The sequence below is a fragment of the Xenopus laevis genome, chromosome 7L, assembly GCF_017654675.1.
Source record: "Xenopus laevis strain J_2021 chromosome 7L, Xenopus_laevis_v10.1, whole genome shotgun sequence".
NCBI classification, from domain to species: domain Eukaryota; kingdom Metazoa; phylum Chordata; class Amphibia; order Anura; family Pipidae; genus Xenopus; species Xenopus laevis.
Window position 1 is genome coordinate 6,833,250 of NC_054383.1, and position 20,846 is coordinate 6,854,095.

Here is a 20,846-nt window from a genome sequence, read left to right on the forward strand (position 1 = left end):
CTGGAGAGCTGCTGAATAAAAAGGCAAATAACTCAAAAAACACAAATAATAAAAAAAACAATTGCAAATTGTCTCAGAATATCCCTCTCTACATCATACTACAACTGAACAACCCCTTGAAAGAGTTTACACTGTGCCCACGCTGCCTGGTGCTTTGACAAGTATCCAGCCCGGGCCCACCATTTCAGCTTTGGGTAAATTTACCTTTACACAATAATTGCCCATTGATTCTCAATTCCCTCTATATTCCCTGTTATTTAGTTGATCCCCCTTCCCTGTCAATGGGTTAGTCCAGCCAGACCCTAAATCCTCCCCCCCCCCCCCGTCAGGCATTTGGAATCACCCAGTCCCTGAATCCCCCTCTTCCTGTCAGACAGGTCTGCCAATACCCTTTTATTTCCTGTTAGGCGCTAAACGATTGGTTGTTGCATGTCATGTCCTCAGAAGGATGCCCCTCCCCGTTATGTCTATGGCGTGACCGTTTACTGGACCCTGATTGGCTAGCCGCTTCCTGGTTTGTCTGTCAGTCAGATTCCTCCGGTGCTCTTGAGGTGAGTATCACTCTGTGCTGTGATGTAAATAATATGTGTGCCCGGCTTTATTATCCGACTGTCTGTCTAGACTTAACATATAGACACTGCACTTACAGGCAGCAGAGCTCACTAGAGGAGGGTTTGAGAGGCTGTAGTTCTGGCCAACAGCATGTGCAGTAAAGTAACCCTGTGCTCTATGTGTGACCCTTTAGTGTATAGACATTTAATAGAGCCAGGGAGGATGGGCACAGAAATACTGGCAGCAGCTGAACCCTCACACCTTGTCTCTCACACACACTGGTCTTTATTAGCTCAGGACTCGCTGCTGGGCGGGATTCAGGGACTGAGCCTTATTATAGAATCATTTCATTGGCATTTTAATTAGCCTTATTCATTGCTGCAATTACTGTAACAATTAGTGTAAGTACTGTATTATTCTCTCTTTAATGGCAATCTGGAAATTATTATAATATCAGGGTGTATAACTGTCTATAAACTTGTGACCCTGTAATACTGCCCATGTGCACATAGATGTACCCCCACATTTATATGGTCACAGAACAACCCCTCAGTGACTTCTAATATCCTTATCATTTACAGTAGGGGGTACATTATCCCTTATAATACATCAGTGATACTCAGAGTTCCCTGTATAACTCAGCCTGCAGCCTTGTGCCTTTATATGGTCACAGAACAACCCCTCAGTGACTTCTAATATCCTTATCATTTACAGTAGGGGGTACATTATCCCTTATAATACATAAGTGATACTCAGAGTTCCCTGTATAACTCAGCCTGCAGCCTTGTGCCTTTATATGGTCACAGAACAACCCCTCAGTGACTTCTAATATCCTTATCATTTACAGTAGGGGGTACATTATCCCTTATAATACATGAGTGATACTCAGAGTTCCCTGTATAACTCAGCCTGCAGCCTTGTGCCTTTATATGGTTACAGAACCCCTCAGTGACTTCTAATATCCTTATCATTTACAGTAGGGGGTACATTATCCCTTATACTACATGGAAGGCAATTCTCTATAACTTAGATGTAACTGATTTTTTTGTGTGATTTATAGCTGTCCCGCAATGTGGCTGTTGGTGGCTGTGACAGTCCTGGTCCCGGCAGTGGCCCTTACAGATGATGTATCGAGTAAAATCAGACAGGGATTTGCCAGTGACTTGCTTTATTCTGCAGATCCCGAGGCCTTTATGAATATTGTAAGTTTTGTTTTTTTTTTTCTCTTAAATAGTTTGAGAACACATTAAAGGAAAAGTAAAGGTAAAATTGCTGGTGGGTTTGAGGTAGTGGGTACTCTTCATGCTAGCCAAGGACGCATTCTTCTGTATGCCTAAAAACTTCACAACCCCATTCATTTTTTTTACTTTACTTGTCCTTTAAAGGACAGTCGTCTGTTTTTGACTGTGCTACATTATCATCACTATGAGCAGGCACCTTACTGAGCAGTGTTGGCTTTAATTGGCTTTCCTTTTCATGTAGTCTTGTTACTGCTCCTTTGGCTAATACACCCATCACAATGTCAGCCAGTGCCTTAAAGGAGAACTAAACCCTAAAAATGAATGTGGCTAAAACTGCTATGTTTTATATAGTGAACTTATTGCACGAGGCTAAAGTTTGAGCTTGTCAATTGCAGCAATGATCCAGGACTTCAAACTTGTCACAGGGGGTCACCATCTTGGAAAGTGTCTGTGACACTCACATGCTCAGTGGGCTCTGATTGGCTGTTGAGAAGCTAAGCTTAGGGCTCGTCACTAATTATCCAGCAGAAAATGAGCTTCCCTGGCTGTAATATAAGCTGATGCTACAGGTTTGCTGATTATTCAATTCTGATGCTAATTGCACTGGTTTCTGTGCTGCCATGTAGTAATTATGTGTATTAATTACTAATCAGCCTTATATTGTGACATTTCTATTCTATGTGTACTGTATATTGTGAGTGGCTCCCTAAGCTCAGTAAGTGACAGCAGCACAGAGCATGTGCAGTGAATCAGCAGAAAAGAAGATGGGGAGCTACTGGGGCATCTTTGGAGACACAGATCTTTACTGCTAAAGGGCTGTGGTTGCCTTGGGCTGGTACAGAAGCACAAAACATCATGTACAACATTTCTAGCTACTTCTTTAGTTCTCCTTTAATAGTCACAAGATGGGAGCCATGAGAATGTAACAACTCACAGGGTTTATATTATCAAGATCCTGGATAGGCACTGGGGGGAGGGGGGCTGGGATTTGTAGTTCTGCTGTGAGTCCTTATTAGGCTTTATTGATCTTATGATCCCCATCATGCATGAGCAGCTATTTGTCATGTCTGGAGATACATTGTGTTTTATTAAAAAAACAAAAAAAAAAAAACAACCCCAAACTGAAGGCATGTGAGGGTTTATCTTGTGACCAGTAGAGAACTGAGTCTTTAAGGAAGTCCAGAAGATCTTGGCTCCCTAATGTCCCTATGCTCTGCCATGTAACACACTGGATGTAAATAAGCACGCTATGCATGGTGCATTCATTTAAAATAATCAGATTTATTAAAAAAATTCCATCCTCCCCCCATGCAGCCATGAGGGTACTGGTAGGGGGGCATGGTAAGAAAAGGCACAGTGGCTCCTTTATGAAACACTGCAAGGTGCAAAGTTTAAAAAAGAAGTGCAAAAAAGCCAAGTTGTTTGTAATTTGCACCCTGCTTTGCACTTTGCGCTCGTAGGTTCTCCCAGCTGTATTCATTGGTTGGCTGCAGTCAGGGCCGCCGTTAGAAATCACGGTGCCCCCCTACAACAACATTTTCGGGGCCCCCTGTGCCTCACCCACGGCGGGTCCCAAGCCCTGCCCCAGATCCCACCCACTCCACATAACAGTTAAAAGACCACACAGATATTAGCGCTAAAAAAGGTAACACCCCCCCCCCCACACACAAATTAAAAAAGATATTGGGGACCAGGGCGCCCCTATAAGTTAAAAAAGAAATATTGGCGCCAGGGCCCCCCCATAAAAGATTTTTTGAAAAAGCCCCCTTCAGTCCCGGCCTGGGACACTTGCACCCCCTGTGTCCCCCTGATGGCGGCCTTGGTGCAGTACATGGGCATCCCCATTTAGGTGAGCAAGCAAGGGAGTACCAGTAGACACAAGAGGGCTCATTTATCAACACTGGGCAAATTTGCCCATGGGCAGTTACCTATAGCAACCAATCAGTGATTGGCTTTTTAAAGCCAGCTGTAAGAAGAAAAATGAATGCAGCAGTCTGATTGGTTGCCATGGGTTACAGCCCATGGGCAAATTTGCCCAGTGTTGATAAATGACCCAGATGTTACAGAGCCCTGTACTTGCCACATGTCTATGGTGGCCGATAAGTGCAGGCCCTGCACTTTGCACCTTGTGCCATATTTGCACCTCTTACTTCTCATGCATATGCTCCAAGGGCCGTGGTAAATGAGCCCTACAGATTTTGCCCCGCCTCTAGTTACTTAGGGCAGCCAATCGGCACATATCATTTACTGACTGCCTATCTGAAAGCAGATATCTGATTGGCTGCAACATTTGTGACTTTTCATTGCATAGTGATAGTCAGAGAACTGCATCACGTAACTGCACTAGCCAACTAGATATTCACGTAGGCTTCCTTCATGGCAGGCTTGGGAGCAGGACGATTCAATTGGATGATTTCAGCAGCCTATCAGATTGTGATGCCTTATAGATGTCACCTGGGGACACTGATTGTTCTGAGCTCAGAGTTCACCCTGTTGGTATCTAGCTGCCCAGCTGACTGGATGCACTTTGAATTGTGATAGTCACAACCTGAGTCATCTAATGATTCCTACAGTGCAAATTCTCTCCCCTTGTTAATCAGCAGGAATGGTTTCATCATGATTTCACACACAAGGCGAATTCCCCTTTAAATGGAAAGCATATATTAATTATAAGGAAGGTGTTACCCCATTGGAGAGACATTTAAGGGGTTGTTCACCTTTAAATTAACTTTCAGTGTGATGTAGAGAGTGGTATTCTGAGACAATTTGCTATTGGTTGTCATTTTTTATTATTTGTGTTTTTTGAGCTATTTCATTTTTTATTCAGCACCTCTCCAGTGTGCAATTCCAACAATCTGGTTGCTAGGGTACAGATTACCATAGCAACCATGCACTGACTTGAATAAAAGACTGGAATATGAATAAGAGAGTTCTGGATAGAAAGATGAGTAATTAAAAGTTGCAATAACAATAAATTTGTCGCCTTACAGAGCATTTGATTTTAGATTGGGTCAGCGACCCCCGTTTGAAAGCTGGAAAGAGTCTAAAAAGATGGAGAATAATTCTAAAACGAAAAAAATAAATCATGAAGACCAATTGAAAACTTGCTTAGAATTAGCCACTCTATAACATACTAAAAGTTAACTTAAATTTAAACAACCTCTTTAAAGTGTTGTTCACCTTTAAATTAACTTTTAGTATGATGTATAGAGTGATGTTGGTTCTCATTTTTTATTATTTGTGGTTTTTGACTTATTTAGTTTTTTATTCAGCAGTTTGTAATTTCAGCCATCTGGTTGCTAGGGTACAGATCACCCTAGCAACCATGCACTGACTTGAATAAGACACTGGAATATGAATAGGAGAGGCCAGAATAGAAAGATGAGTCATTTAAAAGTAACAATGCATTTGTAGCTTTACAGAGCATTTGATTTTAGATGGGGTCAGCGACCCCCATTTGAAAGTTGAAGGAGTCCGAAGAAGATGGAAAATAATTCAAAAACGAAAACAATAAATAATGAAGACCAATGAAAACTTGCTTAGAATTAGCCACTCTATAACATACTAAGGGGCTGATTCACTAAGGGTCGAATATCGAGGGTTAATTAACCCTCGATATTCGACTAGGAATTAAAATCCTTCGACTTCGAATATCGAAGTCGAAGGATTTAGCGCAGATAGAACGATCGAACGATTATTCCTTCGATCGAACAATAAAATCCTTTGCATCGAACGATTCAAAGGATTTAAATCCAACGATCGAAGGAATATCCTTCGATCAAAAAAAGTTAGCCAAGCCTATGGGGACCTTCCCCATAGGCTAACATTGACTTCGGTAGCTTTTAGATGGCAAACTAGGGGGTCGAAGTTTTTTTTTAAAGAGACAGTACTTCGACTATCGAATGGTTGAATAGTCGAACGATTTTTACTACGAATCCTTCGAAGTTTTTTACCTTCAAATCCTTCACTCGAAGTTAGTGAATCGCCCCTATAAGTTAACTTAAATTTAAACGACCACTTTAAACGGTTGTTCACCTTTAAATTAACTTTTAGTATGATGTATCGAGTGATGTTCTGAGACAATTTGCAATTGCTTTTAATTTTTTATTATTTGTGGCTTTTGAGTTATTTCGCTTTTTATTCATTAGCTCTCCAGTTTGCAGCTATCACCTATTTGGTTGCTAGGATCCAAATAATCTTCTCAACCAGGCATCGATTTAAATGGGAGACTGGAATATGAATAGTAGGGGGGCTGATGAGAAAGATGAGTAATAAAAAGTAGCAGTAACAATATATTTGTAGCTTTTCAGAGAATCTGTTGTTTCAATGGGGTCAGTGACCCCCATTTGAAAGCTGGAGAGAGTCTAGAAGGCAATTCATTCAAAAACTATAAAAAATAAATAAATAATGAAGACCAATTGAAATGTTGCTTAGAATTAGTCATTCTATAACATACTAAAAGTTAACTTAAAGGTGAACCACCCCTTTAAAGTCTGAAGACTGTACTTGCTCAGTGCCCAGAACAATCCTTCTGTTAGCATTTGCCATACCAGTATACTTGATATACCTCAGCAACACAGCGCCACCTAGTGGCCATGCTCATAAGGTTTTGGGGCCCTGTAAATGCCAAGTTTTTCTTGCTTCTCCCAATGCGTAGATCCACTTATCACTGACACTTTTTTCTTTGCATAGAGCGAGCTAATCAGATACAGAGGGTATCCCAGCGAAGAGTACGAGGTGCTCACTGAAGATGGCTATATCCTGAGTGTGAACAGAATACCACACGGGGTTAAATATGAATCTGAAGGTAAGTCTTCCAGGAGCCTATAGGTTAAAGGATATGTAAACCTTAAAAATAAGTGAATGTTAAATAGATGAGGGGGCTTTTCTAAGCACTTCTGCAATGTACATTTATTATTTATTTATTTTTAATGCCAAGATGTTAAGGGATACATGTACAGTTAATATGAATGAATTTTGTTACAACAGCGCCACCTGCTGGTCATTTTCCCACCAGTCTGACCAGCAAGTAGTCAAGGAAGTTGTCAGGAGAAAGAAAGAGGCTGCTCTGATGTTCTTCTGCTTAGGAAAGATTTGAGAAAGGTTTCTAATTTTTTTCCTAAGCAGAAGAACATCAGAGCAGCCTCTTTCTTTCTCCTGACAACTTCCTTGACTACTTGTTGAGTCCTGCGCAGAAACAATTTCTAAGACCCAGACCCGAACCCCCAACCCGCATATTTACCCACTTTGATCCGCTACCCGACCCATATCCGCCAACCACCATCAAACAGGAAGTGATGGTGCTGCTAACCGGAAGTGACCTCATCAAAAGGGGGACTGGGACAGAAACAAGTTTTGTAAAACTTTAAAAGGAGTAAAATATAGACAATATTACATAAGATAAGAAATTTAGATGAGACCCGCAACCCAACCCATGGGTATACCCGCACCTGAAAATCCTCCCCTCGTTCCGCAGGGTGCCTGCTTTTTTTGTGTTTTTTTTTTGTAGTTGTCAGGAGAAAGAAAGGCTGCTCTGATGTTCTTCTGCTTAGGAAAGATGTGAGAAAGGTTTTTAATTTTATTCCTAAGCAGAAGAACATCAGAGCAGCCTCTTCTTTTACTACTTGGTGGTCAGACTGGTGGGAAAATGAGCAGGAGGTGGTGCAGTTGTAACAATTCATTCATATTAACAGCACATGTATCCCTTAATATCTTGGAATTAAAAGAAAATAAATAATGAATGTACATTGCAGAAGTGCTTAGAATAGCCCCCCTCATCAATTATACATTCACTTATTTTTAAGGTTTACTTATCCTTTAATAGATTGCAGGACATGCCTAATTCCATGTCCTCCCCTTGACTAGAGCCCGCGCCTTGCTGGCTCGCTGCCTCCCCTTGTGCCCAGCTGTGTGTCTTTCTGCCAAACTCACCATATATTCCCATGTACGGTGGCCTAATGGCACATACTTTTACATAAGTGTCACTAAGCAGCTGTGTTGGGGACAGCCTGGCTTCCTCCTATGTAGCAGGCTGCAAGTTCATGGAATATATTACTGACATTATCACACACACACACTCTCTACTTCTGTTCTGCTGTGCTGAAAATCTAGTGAAGTGCAGCCCCCTGCTGACAGGTGACTGGTAACTGAATTCCTCCACCCAGTCCTCAGCTGTGCCCTGTCCTCACTCACTTTTCTGGGAGTTTTCTGCTGGAAAAGAACATTTTAACATTGTGTGCCAGAAGCGAACATGAGGTTTCCTTGCGGCCGGGACAGTGTGTCCATGTCAGGGTGAGACTGAATTCTTGGAAATAACAGATGATTTAGGAAAACAGCGTATTTTTACATTGGACGTGCGTGAAGATGCAATCTAATTCCTGGCCCTGTCAGGAATGATAACAGAACATTACAACAGCACCATTGTGAGCCCTACTGCTCCTTTCCAGGCCTGGTTCATGGAAACATGTAAACCCCAGTTAACCCATTAGGTAACCAATCACAATGCAGTCAGGAAAATAGAGAAATAAATATCTGCATGCTTCACCTGCTAATAGGGATGCACCGAATCCACCATTTTGGATTTGGCCGAACTCCTGAAATTTTTCGCGAAAGATATGGCCGAATACCGAACCGAATCCTAATTTGCACATGCAAATTAGGGGTGGGAAGGGGAAAAATTTTTTTACTTCCTTGTTTTGTGACAAAAAGTCACTGAATTTCCCTCCCCATCCCTAATTTGCATATGCAAACTAGGATTCAGATTCTGTTCAGTCTGGCAGAAGGATTCGGTCGAATCCTGCTGAAAAAGGCCACATCCCGAACCGAATCCTGTATTCAGTGCATCCCTACCTACTAACCATGAAACCCAAAGAGTGCCTTTAAGAGCATAAAATAAAGACATAAATACAATGTATGATGGAGCTGCCTATGCACCTGTTTAACTCAGGTTAGTGTATTTAAAAGGATACTGTCATGGGAAAAAAATTTTTTTCTCAAAACGTTAGTTAATGCTGCTCCAGTAGAATTCTGCACTGAAATCCGTTTCTCAAAAGAGCAAACAGATTTTCTATATTTCTATATTTAATTTGGAAATCTGACATGGGTCTAGACATATTGTCCGTTTCCCAGCTGACCCCAGTCATGTGACTTGTGCTCTGATAAACTTCAGTCACTCTTTACTGCTGTACTGCAAGTTGGAGTGATATTACCCCCTCCCTTTCCCCCAGCAGCCTAACAACAGAACAATGGGAAGGTAACCAGATAGCAGCTCCCTAACACAAGATAACAGCTGCCTGGTAGATCTAAGAACAACACTCAATAGCAAAATCCAGGTCTCACTGTGACTCCTTCAGTTACATTGAGTAGGAGAAACAACAGCTTGCCAGAAAGAAGTTCCATCCTAAAGTGCTGGCTCTTTCTGAAAGCACATGACCAGGCAAAATGACCTGAGATGCACCTACACACCAATATTACAAATAAAAAATACACTTGCTGGTTCAGGAATTAAATTTTATATTGCTGAGTGGATTATTTGCAGTGTAAACAGTGTCATTTAGAAATAAAAATCATGACAGAATCTCTTTAACCAGGAACTAATCCTTTGGCTTGTCTTTGTTTCCCCTTCAGGCCCCAGACCGGTGGTTTACTTGCAGCATGGGCTTCTAGCAGATGGCAGCAACTGGGTCAGCAATCTGGAAAACAACAGCTTGGGCTTTATCCTGGCTGATGCCGGCTATGACGTTTGGATCGGAAACAGCAGAGGGAACACCTGGTCCAGGAAGCACAAGACCCTTTCCCCCGAACAAGATGAATTCTGGGCCTTCAGGTGTGTAAGGATTATATGGTCCAGTGGGCCTGTGTTACTGTCCCTGCTGAAAATAATAATTATAATCTAAAAATATTATCAGATTATGTATTATTAAATAGCACTGACACACTTTACTGTCGCATTAAATAATTCCTGAAAAGGCATCCAGCGTTCGACATGGTAAGAAGCAAGGGGTGAAGGGATTCTGTCATGACTTTTATGGTGCAGTTTTTTGTAGTCAGATATTTGACAGTTAACTCCAATATATCTTATAGGGGGGCTCCTTTTGCCTAGAAGATGTATTAGAGCTCACTCTTAAAATCACCACAAATCCTGTCTCTCTACATGCAGAATTTGTGCAAAAGGCAGTTATTTTGTTAGATTTTGTTTGTACTGGAATCGGTTATTTGAGTGAGCTCTAATTCATCTGCTAGGAAAGGAGCTCCCCTATAAGATATATTGGATCTAACTGTCAATGAATATCTGACACCCAACTGCTGCATGAAGAGAGAATGAAGAGAAACAGATGCTGAGAGAGGACTAGTGAACATAAACTTGATTATTTGTACTTAGAAAGCTTATATTACATTTTAATTTTCATTATATTAGGGATGCCATGAATCCAGGATTCGGTTCAGGATTCGGTTCAGGATTCGGTTCAGGATTCAGCCTTTTTCAGGAGGATTCAGATTCGGCCGAACCGAATTTGCATATAGAATTTGGGGGCGGGGAGGTAAATCACGTGACATTTTATCACAAAACGAGGAAGTAAAAAAATGTTTCCCCATTCCCACCCCTTATTTGCATATGCAAATTCGGATTCAGTATTCGGCCAAATCTTTCATGAAGGATTCGGGGGTTCGGCCGAATCCAAAATAGTGGATCCCTAGCTGAAATGCAAGTGTTAAACATCCACTTCCGTTAGACAGTGACCAAATTGTTGTGAAATGTTGCAGAAAGTTTTACCTGCACCCACAAGCCTGGGCTCTGTGTCTTTGTGTCATTTTATTATTGTGACTATTGTTTCCCCTTACAGCTACGATGAGATGGCTAAAAAGGATCTACCTGCTGTCATAGACTTTATCACTAAGAAAACTGGCCAGGAGCAGATATTCTATGTTGGCCATTCTCAGGGGACCACCATTGGTACGTATGAATACTGTCATATATTTACCGGCTCATCGTGCAGTATTTGTCCTAATTAAAGGGGTTGTTCACCTTTAAATTAACTTTTAGTATGATGTAGAGACTGATATTCTAAGAAAATTTGCCATTGGGTTTTCATTTTATTATTATTTGTGGTTTTTGAGTTATTAAGCTTTTTATTCAGCAGCTCTCCAGTTTGCAATTCCAGCAATCTAGTTGCTAGGGTCAAAATTACCATAGTAACCATGCATTGATTTAAATAAGAGACTGAAATAAGGAATAGGAGAGGGACTGCATAGTAAGATGAGTAATAAAAAGTAACAATAACAATACATTTGTAGCCTTACAGAGCATTTGTTTTTAGATGGGGTCGGTGACCCTCCATTTGAAAGCTGGAAAGAGTCAGAAGAAGGAGGCAAATAATTCTATAAAAGAGAAAAAACAAAGAGCAATTGAAAAGTTGCTTAGACTTAGCCATTCTATAACATACTAAAAGTTAACTTAAAAGCGAACCGCTCCTTGATGTATTTTTCACCTACAAATATCCTTTATTTGTACTGTTCTCTGTTTTCTCAGCATTTATTGCGTTTTCAAGCTTGCCGCAACTGGCTAAGAAGATCAAAATGTATTTTGGCCTGGCACCCGTCGCCACAGTCAAGTTCTCCAAGAGCCCGTTAGCAAAACTGGGAGTCTTGCCAGAGTTCGTGATCGAGGTACAGCATTTGGTTTCATCCATGTAGAACTCAGTACAAAATGCAGAAGGTTCCTGACAGCATTGCAACTGCACATGTAACATGCATGCAAGTAATCTCAGCATGTTGATCCAGGCTTCTTTTTCATTCTCAGCTACTATTCACCTATACAGTACCCTGCAAATGCATCCAGACCCCTGAGACATATTGTTTTCTTTGTGCTTCTGAGTACTGAAATTAAGGATTTGCTTAAATATCTATACGGAGAGGTGCTGAATAAAAAGCTAAATAACTCAAAAACCACAAATAATATAAAATCAAAACAGAATATCACTCCCTACATCATACTAAAAGTTAACTCAAAGGTGAACAACCCCTTTAAAGGGGTTGTTCATCTTCCAACACTTTTTTTCCAGTTTGGTTGATTTTAGATAGTTGACCGCAAAAGAAAGACTTTTCCCAGTTACTTTCTATTTGTGACCATTTTCCTAATTCTGAAGTGTAAAGTTTCATTTTTCAGCTTCTTATAGCTTTCTAAAGCAGCTCTGGGAGGAGGGGGTCGCCGACTCTGTAACTGCTCTAAATTGATACATTTAGTTGATACATTTCTTATCTTCGTCCCTGCTGAGCAGAATCCCTGAGTTTTATTAAAGGCAGCTGTTAGAATTGATACAATAGTTGTTAATATTCCAGAGATGTTGCTGAGAAATGTATTAACTAAATGGAGCAAATCGCAATGGTTCAGAATCTGCCAAACTGAAACACCAAAGACAGGCACATTCAACTTTAAATGGGGAAAAACGGTAGCAAATAAAAGAAGGATGGCAATTTGAAAAAGACTTGATTTTTGGTGAACAAACTGAACTGGAAAAAAAGTGTTTAAAGGTGAACAAGCCCTTTAAGGGTCTGAATACGTGTGCAGGGTATTCTTTGTATTAAAGACGTTACACAGGAATTTTCTTTTCATATTCATGGTTGCTGAAAGCAGGCCTGTCCCTGTGCCTTTATGAAATGGAAGATCTTCGTCTGTGCTTTTGGGTGGGTGATGTAGGAGACATTGTTATTCTCTAGGTTGCCCAATTTTTTTTATTTTTTTTTTTGCATGTTTAGAGAAGCTTTTTACCTTATATAGATGTTTTACTTGCTCCTGCTTCATTGATGGGCTGTTTGTATTGAAGGCAGTAATACCACATAGGATGATTAGATAGAGTGGATGTATGAGAGCTCCTCCTTATTCATACAGCCAGTCTGTAGCTCTAGTACCCCAAGTGCAGGTAAAGGAACATGCCCCTGATTTGTACACAATACATCTCTGTTTGTTGTTGCAGAAATTGTTTGGAGAGAGAGAGTTCCTCCCGCAGACCTACCTCATCACCTGGCTCGCCACCCACTTTTGTACGCATGTGATCGCCCAAGAGTTGTGCGGAAATATTTTCTTCATTCTGAGTGGGTTTAATGAGAAAAACTTAAACATGGTATGTGCCATGCATCTGCCCGGGCTGCTAACATGCACTTCAGAGCAAATCACAATTTCTTGCACTTTTGGCCAATTTGCACAGAACAAGGTCTCGACACTCAAATCTTAAGGGGAACTATCGCAAAAATGGAAATGTAATATATGAGCTTCATCATACTGAAATAAGAAACTTTATAAATACAATCAATTAAATATTCTGTACTGTGTCTGAAATAATAAAGTTTATGTTCACTTTTCCTCTCTCAGCATCTATTTCTCTTCATTCTCTCTTCATGCGGCAGTTAGGTGTCAGATATTCATTGACAGTTAGGGTAAGGCCACACTAAGCGATAGCGCGGCGATTTGACTCGCCGCGACTATTCGCCGCGACTTTTAATCCTCAATCGCTGGCGAAACTTTGGCGCTGGCGTCTATGGGGAATCGCTGCGTAAAAACACACGCGGCGATCTTTTTTCTATTGTCGCTCGAAATCGCCTCGCTAGGCGATTTCGAGCGACAATAGAAAAAAGATCGCCGCGTGTGTTTTTACGCTGGCGATTTTGCGCGATTTCCCATAGACGCCAGCGCCAAAGTTTCGCCAGCGATTGAGGATTAAAAGTCGCGGCGAATAGTCGCGGCGAGTCAAATCGCCGCGCTATCGCTTAGTGTGGCCTTACCCTTAGGGTAAGGCCACACTAAGCGATAGCGCGGCGATTTGACTCGCCGCGACTATTCGCCGCGACTTTTAATCCTCAATCGCTGGCGAAACTTTGGCGCTGGCGTCTATGGGAAATCGCGCAAAATCGCCAGCGTAAAAACACACGCGGCGATCTTTTTTCTATTGTCGCTCGAAATCGCCTAGCGAGGCGATTTCGAGCGACAATAGAAAAAAGATCGCCGCGTGTGTTTTTACGCAGCGATTCCCCATAGACGCCAGCGCCAAAGTTTCGCCAGCGATTGAGGATTAAAAGTCGCGGCGAATAGTCGCGGCGAGTCAAATCGCCGCGCTATCGCTTAGTGTGGCCTTACCCTTAGAGGGGGGTTCCTTTTGCCTAGAAGATGTATTAGAGCTCACTCTATTAAACTCACCAGACATCATGTCTCTCTACATGCCGGATTTGTGCAAAAGGCAGTTATTTTGTTAGATTTTGTTTGTGCTGGAATCAGTTATTTGAGTGAGCTCTAATACATCTGCTAGGAAAGGAGCCCCCCATAAGATATATTGGATCTAACTGTCAATGAATATCTGACACCCAACTGCTGCATGAAGACAGAATGAAGAGAAACAGATGCTGAGAGAGGATAGTGAAGATAAACTTGATTATTTCAGAAACAAGGCAGCATTTTTAATTGATTGTATTTGGAAAGTTTGTTACTTCAGTATGAGGAAGCTTATATTATTTCATTCTGCGATAGTTCCCCTTCAAAGCCAATATCCCTGCTGACTGACCAGTGGATCTCTCCTTGAAGCCGTTTTGTGATTATCAATCCCTTGCACCAGAGCTGGTGTTTCCATTCTGATTTTACCATCATTATTTATGACTTTCTAACTTTTTCCCCTTTTTCATTTAGAGCCGTGTCGATGTGTACTCTTCTCACTGCCCCTCGGGAACATCTGTACAAAATATGCTGCACTGGCGTCAGGTACTGAGTATTACTGTCTGTCTTTCCTCACACTAAGATATTAAGAATTAGGAAATGGATTATATTGCAGACACCGAAGATTGGCAAAAATATGCCCTGGCTTGTGTGACCCATCATCTTTTATGTAGAAATAAGAGCATATTACCTTTTTTACAGTTATGGAAACACAAAACACACTTTATTACTTCTTCCTGAGTAACTCCACTTGTCGCAGGATTTCATTGCCTGGCAAAGCTAAACAGGCATTCTACCATTCACATTAGAATCTGTGGATGTGGTTCTACTCATGGCTGCTCCCACTGATTTGGATAAATGCAAATGTGAAAGGTAAATAAGGTTCACTGTGCAAACCTAGGCCAATATGTCCTTAATTAATGAAAATATAACGTACAGTTGCCCTACACTGGTAAAACTGATGTCTTTCCTTCAGAAACACTATTATGGTTTATATAAACAAGCTGCTGTTTAGCCATGGGGGCAGCCATTCAAGCACAGGATACACAGTAGATAACAGATAATACTACTATAGTTTATATAAAAAAAGCTGCTGTGTAGCCATGGGGACAGCCATTCAAGCACAGTATACAAAGTAGAAAACAGATTAGTACTACTATAGTTTATATAAACAAGCTGCTGTTTAGCCATGGGGACAGCCATTCAAGAACAGGATACACAGTAGATAACAGATAAGTACTACTATAGTTGATATAAACAAGCTGCTGTTTAGCCATGGGGACAGCCATTCAAGCACAGGATACACAGTAGATAACAGATAAGTACTACTATAGTTTATATAAACAAGCTGCTGTGTAGCCATGGGGGCAGCCATTCAGGCACAGGATACACAGTAGATAACAGATAAGTACTACTATAGTTTATATAAACAAGCTGCTGTGTAGCCATGGGGGCAGCCATTCAAGCACAGGATACACAGTAGATAACAGATAAGTACTACTATAGTTTATATAAACAAGCTGCTGTGTAGCCATTGGGGCAGCCATTCAAGCACAGGATACACAGTAGATAACAGATAAGTACTACTATAGTTTATATAAACAAGCTTCTGTTTAGCCATGGGGGCAGCCATTCAAGCACAGGATACACAGTAGATAACAGATAAGTACTACTATAGTTTATATAAACAAGCTGCTGTTTAGCCATGGGGGCAGCCATTCAAGCACAGGATACACAGTAGATAACAGATAAGTACTACTATAGTTTATATAAACAAGCTGCTGTTTAGCCATGGGGGCAGCCATTCAAGCACAGGATACACAGTAGATAACAGATATGTTCTGATGAATCCCATTGTATACTACAGAGCTTATCTGCTATTTTGCCGTGTATCCTGTGCTTGAGTGGTTGCCCCCATGGCAAGTGAAAATATAATGTACTGTTTCCCTGCTGTCTCCATTTAGCTCTGCTGTCTCCTCTTTGTCATACCTAATCTAATATATTCCATTTTCCTATCTACACCTCTTCGAGGCCTCACTATGATTGGGCCCAGGGCCACTTGCTCTGCAACCTGTGAACTTTTCTGTGAATTTAACCACTACTGAGCTCTGTTCCTTGTTTCCATAGGCCGTCAAATCTGGGGAACTGAAGGCTTTTGACTTCGGTACCAAAGGGAACATGATTCATTATAACCAGGTAAATTCCATATTCTGAAGTGCAGCAGGATACAAATAGAACATCCCTGCCTTAGAAGAAAGAGACCCTGTCGGGGTGTCAGGCCAGTCTATCTCTAGCTTCAAATGAAAATCAAGGACATTCTCTTTACTAATCAATTGTTTTCAGGCAATGCAAATAAAACCTTCATTTTGCATACCTAGATTTTATGTTTTCCAGCATTTTATACTTTTTTTTTGTGGTCCCACCAACATATAATAGATATCGCTTATTTTAAATGTTTCCAGATTTTACACAGTTTTTTTTCGGTCCCCTAAAAAACATAAACTTTGGCTTCTACTCTAGTCTTTCATATTAGACCTCTGCATTGTGCAACACCACTAAATTTCATTATATTCATGTGACTTACTGCTCATTCCCAACCCTAACTAGATACAATGGGGGTTTTATAGTTTGGCTCTATGTCCTTAAAGGGGGTGGTTCACCTTTGTTAACTTTTAGTATGTTATAGAATGACAAATTCTAAGCAACCTTTCAAATTGGCCTTCATTTATTCTTTTTTTATAGTTTTTGAATTATTTGCCGTCTTCTTCTTACTCTTTCCAGCTTTCAAATGGGGGTCACTGACCCCATCTAAAAAACAAATGCTCTGTAAGGCTGCAAATGTATTGCCATTGTTACTTTTTATTACTCCTCTTCTATTTAGTCCTCTCCTATTCATATTCTAGTCTCTTAGTCAAATCAATGCATGGTTGCTAGGGTAATTTGGACCCTAGCAACCAGATTGCTGAAATTGCAAACTGGAGAGCTGCTGAATAAAAAGCTAAATAGCTCAAAAACCACAAATGATAAAAAATGAAAACCAATTGCAAATTGTCTCTGAAAACCACTCTCTACATCACACTAACAGTTAATTTAAAGGTGAACAACCCCTTTAACTATTGACTATCCTGGCTGAGGCTGCAGGGAGTTGCTGTTTGGAGGTCATAACCTATAATTGTTTTGAAAATATAATGGAGAACAAGTGGTTGTAAATGTGCAGTGCTGGTCAGCTTAGACCTCATTCCTGCAGCAAACGCTTTTTAATTACCTAGTTCTAGGATCCTGTATAGGCAACTGTGGCTCTCCTGATGTTGCTGAACTAGAAGTTTTAGTTGAGCAACACATGGAGCACCATTCACCTGTTTAGTATCTATAAAACAGGTGGGATAGGTGATTGATTAGCTGACACAGCTGAATGTGATCAGTTTAACCAACTTGCCATGATCTAAATGAAATCCTTTTCTTCTTGGCTTTCAGACTACACCTCCTTTTTACAACGTGAAGGACATGACGGTGCCAACGGCTCTCTGGACGGGAGGCAATGATTGGCTCGCTGACCCCAATGATGTTGCCTTGCTGCTTACACAAGTCAGCAATCTGGTGTACCACAAAGAGATCCCCGAATGGGAGCACCTCGATTTCATCTGGGGCCTTGACGCACCTCAACGCATGTACAATGAAATCATTGCATTGATGAAGAAGTTTGGCTAGTGAATCAGAATACTCTCTTGCCCATGGACTTCAGAGCTTCTGGCAGGTCTGGAGCAGACATTTCCAACTTACAAGTCACTTGCTTTAGCACCATTTTTGCTCATCTTGTTTATCCTGGGCCAGAATTACAATTCTCAATAAACTCCCACCTGTCTAGGCTGTTGTTCGTCCACATACCTCAACACAACTCCCAGTCAAGAATAGTCCTAATTCCCATATCTGAACATGGATGGGTCTAGAGGTTACGCAATGTTAAATGAACAATAACACCAGAAAATGAAAGTGTTTTAAAATTATCAAAATATAATGTACTGTTGCCCTGCACTGGTACAACTGGTGTTTTTGCTTCAGAAACTCTACTATAGTTTATATAAACAAGCTGCTGTGTAGCCATGGGGACAGCCATTCAAGCATAGGATACACAGTAGATAACAGATAAGTACTACTATAGTTTATATAAACAAGCTGCTGTGTAGCCATGGGGGCAGCCATTCAAGCACAGGATACACAGTAGATAACAGATAAGTACTACTATAGTTTATATAAACAAGCTGCTGTGTAGCCATGGGGGCAGCCATTCAAGCACAGGATACACAGTAGATAACAGATAAATACTACTATAGTTTATATAAACTAGCTGCTGCGTAGCCATGGGGGCAGCCATTCAAGCACAGGATACACAGTAGATAACAGATAAATACTACTATAGTTTATATAAACAAGCTGCTGTGTAGCCATGGGGGCAGCCATTCAAGCACAGGCTACACAGTAGATAACAGATAAGCTCTGTAGTATACAATGGGATTCTTCAGAACATATCTGTTATATACCGTGTATGTTGTGCTTGAATCCTGGATTTGGTACATCCCTAAAGTTAATCAGAGGACATTTATCTGCTCTTTAGTTTCTTACTACAACTACAGGTATGCGTTCTGCTATGCAGAAACCCGTTATCCAGAAAGCTTCGAATTACGGAAAGGACGTCTCCTATTTTATGCAAATAATCCAGATTTTTAAAAAAACAATTTTTCTCTGTAATAATAAAACAGTAGCTTGTACTTGATCCCAACTAAGATATAATTAATCCTCATCCCTATTGGGTTTATATAATGTTTACATGATTTTCTAGTAGGCTTAAGGTAAGAAAATCCAAATTAGAGAAAGATCAGTTATACGGAAAACCCCCAGGTCCCGAGCATTCTGGATAACAGGTCCCATACATGGTATTTACTTTGCATAAAACATAGGGATGCACCAAATCCACTATTTTGGATTCAGCAGAAATCCGAATCCTTCGCCGAAGAATGTTTTGTGCCAAAAAGTCACCCCTTCCCCTGTAAATTTGCATATGCAAATTCAGATTTGGTTTGGTTCAGCCGGGCAGAAGGATTTGGCCGAATCCGACTCGTACAGAAAAAGGCCAAATCCTGGATTCGGAGAATCCCTAATACAAAATGAAAAGACTGATACATGTGATATGACTTGCTGTGTGCCTTATAGAGGGAAAGCCTCTTATCGGGGTTCCTTTTGGTCAACCCCTTTTTCGTTGTTCAGATTCTATTCCCAGAAGGCACAGCCAACTGTCAGAAGTCTCTGTACAGTATTAATATCTCAAGCAGAGGCTGTGGCCCTGGCACTTAGTGACTCAGGTATGTTTCCTAATACTGACCCAGTGTGAGTCTGTGCATAATTATGGGTCAGATACTTTAACTACTAGATCATTATATTGCAATACAGAGAGTAATAAACGTATTTTTGTATTCCTTCTCTAACACAAAGCACCAATGGGAACTTGCACTGATCTTAGTTATAATAATGTTTCTCTTTACTAATAGATCTTTGTGTATTCTATATATTCTAACTTTAATACAGTCCATGCTGAGTAACCTATAGAATACAGATAGAGTACATAGGTGGGGGGGGTAGTCTACAAATAAGAGAATGCCCAGCTGCCAAGGGGAACTATGGCGAAAAATGAACATTTAATATAAGCTTCCTCATACTGAAATAAGAAACTTTGTAAATGTAAATGGATCTAACTGTCAATGAATATCTGACACCCAACTGCTGCATGAAGAGAGAATGAAGAGAAACAGATGCTGAGAGAGGGATAGTGAAGATAAACTTGATTATTTCAGAAACAATGCAGAATATTTAATTGATTATATTTACAAAGTTTCTTATTTCAGTATGATGAAGCTTATATTAAAGTTTCATTTTTGTGATAGTTCCCCTTTAAGGTTCGAGTTGATTTTTCCAAGAAAATTTGAGTTTTCTTTTTTTTTATTAAAACTTAAATTTTTGGTTTAAAAAAATCTAATATTCGAGATTTATTATAAACACCATCTAAAACCTGTCGAGGTCATGTAGCAGAGGTTCCTTGAACCATTTAAAGATATTAACAGCCGGTTTGATGCTTGAGTTTTTTTTGCCCAAAAACTCGAATCATTCGAGCAATTAAGGTTTTTTTCCCCCCCGAGTTTTCAGGTTGCGGGACTCGAACTTGCAGAATCGCGTTTTTTGCCCGAGTTTTTTTCTTAAACAAGAAACCATTCGAGTTGTGAGTTAATTCAAGGTCAAAAAAAAAAACTCTCAACCTTTGATATATAAAACCCTTAAATATATTAGTGAAATGAGTAACCCTTTCTGGCTATCATTTATATGTTGAGATTTTATTTGTTGGCACGATTCTATTGCAGGTTATAGGCAACTAATGGTTCTGTAGCTGAACTACATCTCCCAGCGACCCCCTCCAACCTAGTATGCCAGGTTTGTACTTGTTCTGTACAGATTATCGGTTATTCAGATCAATTATATAGGATCTGAGCTGTTGTGTGACTATCGTGTATAATCTATGCGCTAACAGCAACTGTGATGTAAATCAGCCATAAGAGAAGGTTAAATATGAATTATGGGGTGGATAATGTTGCCTTGAAGCTCTTGGTGTTGCCCATAGGGAATGGCACTGTAATAGGCGTCTCTCTCTCTCTCATGGGGTTTTATACAGGGCTGAAATCCTCAGTAATAGTGGTCCATCTTTATGATACATTGCTATTTATGGCTATGAAGTCTTTATGTCTGTGTGTGTTTTTGGGTTATAATCGTTTGTCATGAAACAAAGTGGTCTCATTAAAGGAATTATTTTA

At 40.5% G+C, this 20,846-nt stretch overlaps 1 protein-coding gene across 1 annotated transcript; it reads left to right on the forward strand.

Annotated features, from left to right (window-relative positions):
* The first annotated feature begins 472 nt into the window (after nucleotides 1-472).
* lipa.L (lipase A, lysosomal acid, cholesterol esterase L homeolog) lies at nucleotides 473-17,856 on the forward strand. Its single transcript, NM_001096228.1, is given in 10 exon segments — nucleotides 473-551; nucleotides 1,613-1,754; nucleotides 6,486-6,600; nucleotides 9,420-9,618; nucleotides 10,637-10,746; nucleotides 11,323-11,459; nucleotides 12,767-12,913; nucleotides 14,467-14,538; nucleotides 16,120-16,188; nucleotides 17,467-17,856. Coding segments are annotated over 9 exon segments (1,215 nt in total). The 5' UTR covers nucleotides 473-551; nucleotides 1,613-1,622; the 3' UTR covers nucleotides 17,701-17,856.
* The last annotated feature ends 2,990 nt before the right edge of the window (nucleotides 17,857-20,846 follow it).